Source organism: Emydura macquarii, unplaced genomic scaffold (assembly GCF_026122565.2).
Source record: "Emydura macquarii macquarii isolate MOO-44397 ecotype Brisbane River unplaced genomic scaffold, CSIRO-AGI_Emac_v2 contig_1230, whole genome shotgun sequence".
Lineage (NCBI taxonomy): Eukaryota > Metazoa > Chordata > Testudines > Chelidae > Emydura > Emydura macquarii.
In genome coordinates, this window is record NW_027131367.1 from 9,577,518 (window position 1) to 9,587,074 (window position 9,557).

General features: G+C 45.5%; 1 protein-coding gene across 3 annotated transcripts in view; it reads right to left on the bottom strand.

Annotated features, from left to right (window-relative positions):
- The window catches only part of TOM1L1 (target of myb1 like 1 membrane trafficking protein), a 38,803-nt gene extending 29,724 nt beyond the window's left edge, over positions 1 to 9,079 (bottom strand). For all 3 annotated transcript variants that reach the window (XR_010919562.1, XM_067547431.1, XM_067547430.1), the window contains exons 1-3: positions 8,973 to 9,079; positions 8,367 to 8,451; positions 5,666 to 5,744 (exon numbers count right to left, since the gene is read on the bottom strand). Coding sequence is in view for 2 of the 3 variants with exons in the window: in XM_067547431.1 (XP_067403532.1) it covers positions 5,666 to 5,744; positions 8,367 to 8,451; positions 8,973 to 9,030 (222 nt within the window). In the remaining variant the exon portion in view is untranslated. The remainder of the gene's footprint in view (positions 1 to 5,665; positions 5,745 to 8,366; positions 8,452 to 8,972) is intronic.
- Positions 9,080 to 9,557: the final 478 nt, after the last annotated feature.

A 9,557-nucleotide genomic window follows, 5' to 3' on the forward strand; every position in this document is an offset into this window, starting at 1 on the left:
AAGGGAAGGGAGGTACAAGAGCAACAGAAAATATACTGCAGAAATAAAGAGAGCGTAGAACAAACAGAGGCAGGATGCTGTGCAAAAAGCCAAGTACAAGACAATTACCAGAGAGTCTTAGCTTGACTGGCCACTTTTTTATTTGAAAGAGTACATGAAATAAATGCTAATATGCTAAGTCATTTGCCTGTACAGTACTCCAAAGGCAGTCTGTGTGAGACATTTTCAACCCAGTGCAAGGGGAGTTAGGTGTGCTACTCCCATTATTAATTCCCTACACGTGAGACTGAACATTTCCCCCTTTCAGTGAAACTACTGTAGCTAATGGGCCAGACCCTCCACTCAGTTTATGCCAGTGCACCTGAAGGAGGTGCTCTAGTGTAACTGAAAGGAGAATTTGGCCCAATTAATTCTGGCTCAATCATGAATGAACTACTTTGACACTTACACTTTCATTAGGACTCTAATACCCTTATTTACTGTTGAGAGACGTATCCTACCTCCCCAGGCAATCCCAGTGGAATCAGTGGGACGGAGTAGTGAAGTAAGATGCTACTCAGCATGAGTAAGCGTGCCCGAGGGTACAGCTGCACTGCAATTGGGACGGCACGTGTAGGCAAACCTGACCCAGCTTTGACTGAGCGAGCTCACTAAATATAGCAATGTGGATGCAGTGCCATGGGCTAGCAGCCCAAATATGTGCCAGTGTCCCAGGCGAGGCTGTATTCAGGTGGCTAGCCCGTCCCATTGTCAACGCTACCGTGGCTACACTGCCATTTTTAGTGAGCTAGTTCAATCACGGTGAGGCCGCGTAGCTCCCTACCTGTGCTGCAATCACTCCTCCTGATTGCTGTGTAGCCATCCCCAGAACCTCGCTGTAAATAAGGTCTTAATAAAAGCATGGGCAAACGTATTTTTAACTGTCCCATTAAACTTTCCATAATTAGGAGGTGGGATGGGCTGAATTTAGAAGCTGGCACAGTTTCTATGCCTCAGGTGAGAGGAGTTCCAGGAAGGGAGTTGGGTGTATGATTGTGCAATCCAAGCGTTCAGATTCACAAACCAAAACAAAACTCAGCGAACAAAAGGGCATCATGGCCCTTTGTCAAAACAAGAGAAACAAGAAAAGGATAGGGGCAGAGGGAAAGTGGTGGAAGGAAAGAAAGGTATTTTCCGTGTAAAGCCAGATCCTACACACTAAATTCAGGGGGATTGATTGTCTGAGTAAGGCAACCAGGATTTGGTCCAGAGAGTTGGAATGAACAGTTTCAGTTTACAGTGGAAACCTTTAAGCCGCAGGATGCCGCTAAGGATCACGGGTGGATATTTTAGCTCCTCATCCACCTACATCGGTGGGCACCAGTTTATATGTCAGCTTTCCCCAAAATGTCATAGCCAAGAGTCTGCTAGGCCATTAATTCTAGAGCTGGATTATATTCTGTTGTACATTTACTAGTGTTTTGCCCAGCCTAGTTTTTAATGTCCTAAGTGATCAGGATTCCACCACTTGCTTTGGAAAGCAAAGCCACACTTCTCCACCTTCTCCAACTTTTTTTTCCCCTCTCTCGCCCCTTTGTGTGCCCTGGAGTGCAATAAAATGATGTTCTGGGGTTTTTTCCTACACATACTTTTTCATTTTTCCATCCTGTAACTTTTCCAAACTCTCAGCTTTGCAAAAAGTTTGAGACAGGCAAAAAGTACAATTTAAATACTGTAGCTTTGTCCCTTGGTGACTTTCCTAATGTTATTGAGTTTCAAAAGGAAAAATGAAAAAGTGAAGGAAAAAAAACCCCAAACCCAGAACATACTGAAAATTCAATTTTTTTCACAAAAATATGTTAAGAAATAATTCAAAAATCATTTTATTTTCACCCTCCCCCCCATTTTTAATCCTACACAATGGAAACAACTTTGACATTTTTTTGTTTATTTATTGTGAAATGGTTGTTCCATGTTCTGACCAGCCCTGATACTGTTGATGCAACCAGAATCCCCAGTAAGAATTGGGACACTGGTATTTACAAACAAACAAACAAAATATGACTAAGCTCTAGTAAGCTGAATAGGTTTCATTTTAAGAAACAGGAAGGGAGCATGCAAACAGGATTGACACACCCACTGTCTACAAATAATAGAGTCAACTAAACAACACTCTGCTGCTGGTGTAAAAGTCATATCTTTCCTGGACGTCCGATTGTGAAACTTGCAGTGCTGAATCTGATCTCTTGTCTTTATGAAAGGTACTTTATGAAACCACTACTGGGCCCAGCATGCAAAAACTTCAACCATGAAACTTCGTAAGTAGCAGTTGACTTCACCATGTCAGAGTGCATGAAACTAAGACACTCCCAGAACGTCTTATACACCTGATTGTCACCCATGTTCCCCTAAATAAACAAGCATACAGGAAAAATATGCAGAACACTAACAAGGAAACAGCAATAAAGGAAGAGCAGTGCTATGATGTTAGCATATTGGTACGTTGCCAGTCAACTGTGTTAACTAAGGCCCGGATCCTGCAAAAATCTACACCCATGATTAAATGTGCAAATGAGCAGCACCACAGAACTCAGTGGAAATACTCAGGTGCGTAAAGTTATTTGTGTGCGTAAGCGCTGGTGTCTCAAGTGCAGGATTGGGGCCTACAGGTGAGACTCTGCTACTTCAAGCCAAAACAAAAAAACTTTCAACATATTATTCTGAGTGCTGCTTATGCTTTCCATAGGCGTAACCTCACTAAGAAAACTTTGCATATACAAGGGTTAATTCCTCTGTCTGAGGTGGAGTAAATGAAACCGGATCAAAATACATATAAAAGAAAGAGGCTCATTTATTTGTCCTTTTCTGAAGTGTATGTAAAGTAGCTGGGAAAGGGGATTGGATGGAGAGTCTCAATGAGTGGAGGGGAAGCAGGGTGAGTAGCACAAAGAGGACAGATAAGGTGAAGAGTTGGTCAAAAACACCAATTGCTTTTTGCAGGAAGATTTCTTAAAAACTTGACGTTTGAAAAAAAGTTTTCAAAAACTGAGAAGTGTTTAGTTTTTTTTGGTCTTCCCCTCACACCTCTTTTCCGGTGACGAAATAGAAAAAGCAGGGGGGGAAACTGATTTGTCAAAAAAACAGACTATTTCAGAAGAAACAAAAAATTCTCCACAAAAAATTTCATTCAGCAAAAAAGGCCCTTTCTTGTCACAAAATGACAGACAGAAAATATTCAATCAGCTCTTTCACCAAGAAAGTAACATCATATATGGCTACCACTGGAGGTAGTGCAGAGGAGGTTTTATTGGAGCAGAGGCCAGTGGCAAGATGAGACCAGAAGTACTGGGAACATGGAACGAAGTCAGCAACAGAGGAAGAGTCTGCAGCTTGTAGAAAGAAGACAAGGAGGAGGAGAGAAAGGGGGATTTGGAGGAAAGAGTGGGGCTTGCCAAATGAAGGACGGTTGGGGAATTGAGGGAGAGAGAGCCCAGCAGCACAGAAAAAGATCTGGGACAGAGAGGTTGCAATTGCCTGGCAGGATGTAGTTGCATGTGCCTAGGGTGAGAACAGAGAAGGAGATGGTAGGAGCTGAAGTCTATGAGGGACTGAGACAGTGCTAGAAGCTTGGGAGTGCAGCTGAAACCCTTTAAGGGGAGTGACTGTATTTGTTTTGCAGTCATGCTGCTTGGATCTGAAGACTAACGGTTATTAGTCCTATCTGCAAGCAAACAGAATCCATTTTCAGCTGGTCAATGTTGTTATCAGGTTCCTCCCAGGATATATCAGAAACTGGAACACAGGGCTTTTTCTAAAAGGCTGAACAATACAGAACCCTGGCTATATCTGCAGAGCAAATCTCCAGATAAACCTCCCAAAGCTCAGAGCTGTGTTATCAAAACAGCCGGCACATTCGGTGCAGATCTAAGGTAAACGAAGGCCTAAAGGAGAAAGCAAGCCCGATACAGCGAGTGCAAAGTGGAAGCAGAGCATTTCTGCTATGCAAATATGTGGAGCAGAAAGGTGACTCACCTAAGTAACTGGAAAAGGGAGCACAAGGGAGTGGAAATGGGACAAGCTAGTGACAGAACTGACTTGTTCAGATAACTAGCTGTATTACTAACTCACCAGGTGACACTTGGGCACTGTTGGCTGTCCTGTGATTTAACAATGACTGTCATTTATCTACTATAATTACTTCCTAGCATGTGTGGATAATGATTTTGCACCATGAACACCAGACACACCATACAGTACGTAACAGCGCCGGTGCTTGTGTGATAAAAGGAGGCTTCTGCATACAAATAATGGAAACAGTAAAGAAAAGTAAATGCTCAAGGAAATCATTTAAACCTAAAGACCATGACAGCTAATAAGGCTCGGGCCTGATCTGGTAACTGCCTGGACCTAGCAGTGCAAAGAAGATCAGAATCTGACCTATGATACCAGTGTAGAGGACAGAAGAGAACCATGTAAACATGCTCCAATAAACCCAGAGATAGGCCCAAACCAAACTGACCCACACTTTGGGAAAGTTCAGAGGCTGATTCAAACTCTATGTCTCAGAACAATCTGTAATGGGACCAAATCCCAACACCCCCAAACTCGGGGACAATTTAGATTCAGGGCTGAACTTCGTAAATCTTATCTCTAAACAAAACAATGTCAGTCACGTCTTCTCCTTAATTACTTCCGATCTTGCAATAAGGCATGCTTTTGCCAAACTTGTACCACACACATTCCATAATGCTGCTGTGTAACATGCCACGAGTAAACAGGCTACCAGACGTGTTATTAGCAGAACTGTCAAGTCGTTCAGCCTTTGTACTGTATTCTAACCTCTCTATCTTTCAGATCTTGGTGGGGTATAATCTGTGGGACAGCCAGTGGGAGTCATATGATGATTACCTTGGACAACCCTTATATTTAGAGGTTATATAGGATTATTATTAATATTACAGTAGTACTTAGGAACTCCAGTAAAGGATCAGGGCTGCATTGTATTAGGCCAGTGGTTCCCAACCTTTCTGGCTCGAGGGCCACAGATATAATTTTTAGAGCCCTGAAGGGCCACCAGTCTCCATCAGCAGGCCGCCCCCCACTGCAGCCAGATGGAAGGAGTTCTGCGAGGAGGCTGCCTCCTCACTGATCTCCCATCCCCCTGACTGCAGCAGGGAAACTGCACACGTCCTGTAGCCCTGTGTGCTCCACCTGGGTCCCTAGGCAGTGGCTCCCTTCTGTAGCCAGGGGGACGGAAGATCAGTGCTCCCCTCCCTCTAGCTCCAGCCAAGACCCCGGTACTTATGGACCCAGGCAGAGCACTTTGCCGTGCTCCCTGTTACAGCCAAGGGCAGGGGAGCGCCAATCTCCCATCCCCTTGGCTATAGCAAGGAGCCTGCATCAGTCTTGTAGCCCCGCAGCCACACGCTCCGCCTGGGTCCTTAGGCAGCGGCTCCCTTCTGTAGCCAGCAAAAGGGGAGTTGCAGGCCACTTTGAAAACCTTCATGGGCCACTTTTGGCCCCTGGAACACAGGCTGGGAACTGCTGTATTAGGTGCTGTACAGACATATAACAAAGACTGTCCCAGAGCACTCACAACCTACATGTCAATCACACATTGACTTATCCTTTAAAATATGGTTTCCTTCTCAGTATCTAATTAACAAAGTAGTGAAGTTGTACTTACAGACAAGGTGAATCTAATCTCCTTATGGTTACAGTTTTTGGAAATCCTTTTCTTTAGTGCTTTTACTGCATCTTTAGGCCTGTGACAAGAAATTATGCAGAGAAAGATACCAGTGAAATAAGGTGTTTGTTTTATAAAAACTGTTCAAGATCTGAAAATACTGACATGAAATAAGGAGTGAATCAGCTCTCAGTGTTACTCTAATTTTATGCTGGTTCACACCAGTGTAAATGACTCCACTGATTTCAACAGAGTGACTTTGGTATTAAACTGGAGTAATGTGGTGCTGAATCAGGGTCATCACTGTACTCCAGAGTCCTGTGTAGAAGGATAAACATAATTCTCCCATGAAGAGTTTCCTCTTCAAAATTATTTTCTCTTATCATCATGCGAGAGATTTACCCCTGCAACGCTCATTAATATAAAAGCTTAAATGGCCAATGCCTCAAAAGCTAACCAGAGCCCATTTTTCAAATACGATGGAATTAGAGACCTCGTGGGAGTTTTGGCAAGACCACGGGTGTTGGGATCAGTGTCCTGGTTAAATTTCAACCCTCGTAATTGCAGGATGCTTCTAAACAATCTTACTAATTGCTGTGTGCTGATAAACAGCCACTGCATTTCACACCAGAGCTGGCTACATATCTGTTATGGCATTGTGATGTTCATATATACCCTGTATCGGTCTACATATAACTGTGTGGGAGTGAAGGGGTGGGATTAGGTCTCATTAGCTCATTATACATGGAAAATAGTTTTGTTTCTTAACATACTCTGTGTATAACGCACCTAGGTATTACAGTGACTAATGCCATGGCAGTGCTCGTGATCAAGAAAAACAAAATCTGTCCTTAAATTTCTTTAATAGCCTTCCAGATGACCTAGTACCATATCAATGTAACTCATCAAAAACCTGTGTTAAGAAAAACATCTTACTGGAAAAAACATTCAATGCTAATAAAGCCATAATTCAGTGTTCACCTTTGTAAAATACAGTCGTTTGAATGTCCTAATGTATTGACTGAAAAATTCCCCCATACTTAAATTATTCCATAATTCCCCTCTTCAGGGTTTATTAGACCTCCTCAGAGGCAGGATACTGGGTTAGATGAAGCCCTCATCTGATCAGGTCTGAGAATTCCTTTGCTCCTAGTATTCTCTCTCAGGCTAGGGCCAGTAGCAGATGCTGAAGAGGAAGTCACGAGATGTTCCAGAAGAGACAGTTATCGAATAAGCTACTCACAAGGGAAAGTTGTTTCCTAAAAAAAAGTTATGCTGAATGCACTGAGAGACACTGTGTAGATACTATACTTAAAAACCAATGCTAAAAACCAATCTAAACCATCCCCCTGCCAATGGCTGGACAGGGAGCTGTAGGCAAATAGCTGTAGCCATTAACAAGAGCATGGGGTTAGAGAAAGGAATGAAAGTGCATAGGATATTCAGTCATTATGGCAAGACTGTATCATCACAGGATTGAAACCTCTCTGGTAAATAACAATACCACATAGCTCTTACATAGCATTTTTCACCAGTAGATCTCAAAGGACTTTAAAAAGGAGGTCCGGATTATTATCCCATTTTACAGATGGGGAGACTGAGGCACAGAAAAGTGAAGTGACTTGCCCAAGGTTACTTAGCAGGCATTTGGCCAAGTTGTGACTAGAATCCAGATCTTCAGTCCTGTACCCACTAGGCCAAACTGCCTCCCAAGAGGGCCTAGAAACGCTAAAATATGTTGGGATACCAAGTTTGACATCACTTGACTCTTCTGATGATAACTTTAAAAGAGGTGGGCATCAAAAATATCTAATGAGGAACCCTGGTCAAGTTACAAACCCCAAACCATAGTCATGTAGGGGTAGTTAACAGATGTCTCAAATCTTGTAAATTTGGGATTCTCTGTTCTAGCGCAGCAACTGGCAGAATCCGCATAACTGAGACTCAGTGGGGAAGGGAGAAGAAGGAAAAGTATTTAATTACTGAGACACCAATGGTATCTCAAGGCAGAAACTAGAGTAGATGCCTAAACCTCACTGATTCTTGTTCACACATGACACAGTTGAACTCATTTCTAAATCTGGACTCAGAAGGAAATTTTGGAGGGTTTTACCTTCCTCTGGATCATGCGTCAGGATCAGGTGTGCATCCTACACTCCTATGATGGGCATTCAAGGAACTTGTGGATATTGACCTTTCCTGCCTTTTTCTAGCATTTGTATAGGGGAAATACCGTACCCTTAATGCCCAATCTTGTTAGCGTCACTGATTTCTTGCTCAACCAAGACTCCCAGTGACTTAAATGAAACTTTTTCCTGAGAAAAGGCTGAATAAAAACCAAGTAAGGGCAGCAGGATCCAGTCCCTTGTAATGACATGAGATGTAGCCTTAAGTAGTTGACATGACGCATATGGAACTATAGAGAATCCTGGCCTATAAACTCATCCTACTTCTGAATAGCAAAGCGCAACTTTGGATATTTTTTTAGCCTCATAAATGACAGATATTTTAGTGTATGCACGTGTGTGCGTGTATCTATCCGACACGTGCAAAAACACACACCCAGGGCTCTTTTTAAAAGGAGCAGTTAGAAAGCGTCGACAGTGCAGACATTTTTGAGGTGTCTATTTTTCACTCAGGACAGTTATATCATCTGGTAAACGACTTTCCAAACCAGGCTACCGCACATTAGCCTACTTACCCCTCATCGGTTGTGTTAATAATGTCGCAGATGTGCATAAACTGACCCCATTCCTCATCTGGCAGTGCTCCAACGGTGGCGCTCTCTGAAAGGAAAAGAGGATTAGCTTCACCAAAAGTCAGCCTGACTGGCAGGCGTTTAAATTAAAGCTGGATGTTGTGACTTTAAAAACTCCTTCCCTGAGCCGGCAGTTGCTCTGCATGGCGGTGGCTGGGCTGGGAGAACTTGGATCCAACTGATCCTTGATTTCAGTCCAAAGTGCTCACCTGGTCCCTCTCCTCGGCCGCACTGAATGGCTGATGTATTAAGAAGCCGGAGGGCAGAGACACACGTCTAGTCCCCAGGCTGGGAGAGGTCCCTGGCTCCGGCTCCAGCCTGGCCACATTTTCCTCTGCACAGTGGGGCTGCGCTGGGTGGCCATGTGGGGCAGACAGGTGCGGGGGGCGGCCTCCAGCAAACTGCCCAGCTTCTCCTCTGCCCCCGGGGCACTGGAGGGAAAGAGGGGCCCTGGAGGGAAAGAGGGGCCCTGGGTTCCTCTCCCAACTCCGGAGTCACTCCAGAGCACGAGGGGCAGCCCAGCTCGGGGAAGGGGTGCCGGGTACTCACCGATCAGGTACCCCACGGCGGTGCTGAAAGGATCCTTCTGACTTTTCCCAAAAGCCATGTTGCTTCTACGGTCCCAAGCAAGGGCAGACCCTGCTCCCTCCTTCCTTCCTTCCTTCCTCCCCCCTAGCCCTGCCCGGCCCTCTCCCTCCCCCGAGGAAGGCTGCGCCCCTGGGGCTCCCGCTCCCAGCAGCAGCTGGCAAAGGCTGCGGCTGCAGCAGGGACTCGCGGGCCGCCAGCCCCGCTCCTGCCCGGGTGAGCGTTTCCTCCCTGGCACTAGGGCGGAGCTGCCCAGGTGCGGAGCGGGGCCGTGCAGCGATCGCCGGGCTCCGGCGTCACGTGCTGCCCGCGAGCCCGCCCAGCGGACCTGCCCCGCCTAGACTACTGGCAACCGAGAATGCAAGAGGCGAAAACACACAACAGCAGCAGCAGCAGCAGCAGCAAGCGCCGCCGCAGCCTCAGGGGATCTGGCCTGCATCCCAGCCCTTGCCAGGGGGCACAAGAGGGGGCTGCTGCTGCACGGTAGACTGGCCTAGCAGAGCCCCCAGGGAGGGGTGGGGAAGAGAGGGAGGGGTGGGGAAGAGAGTG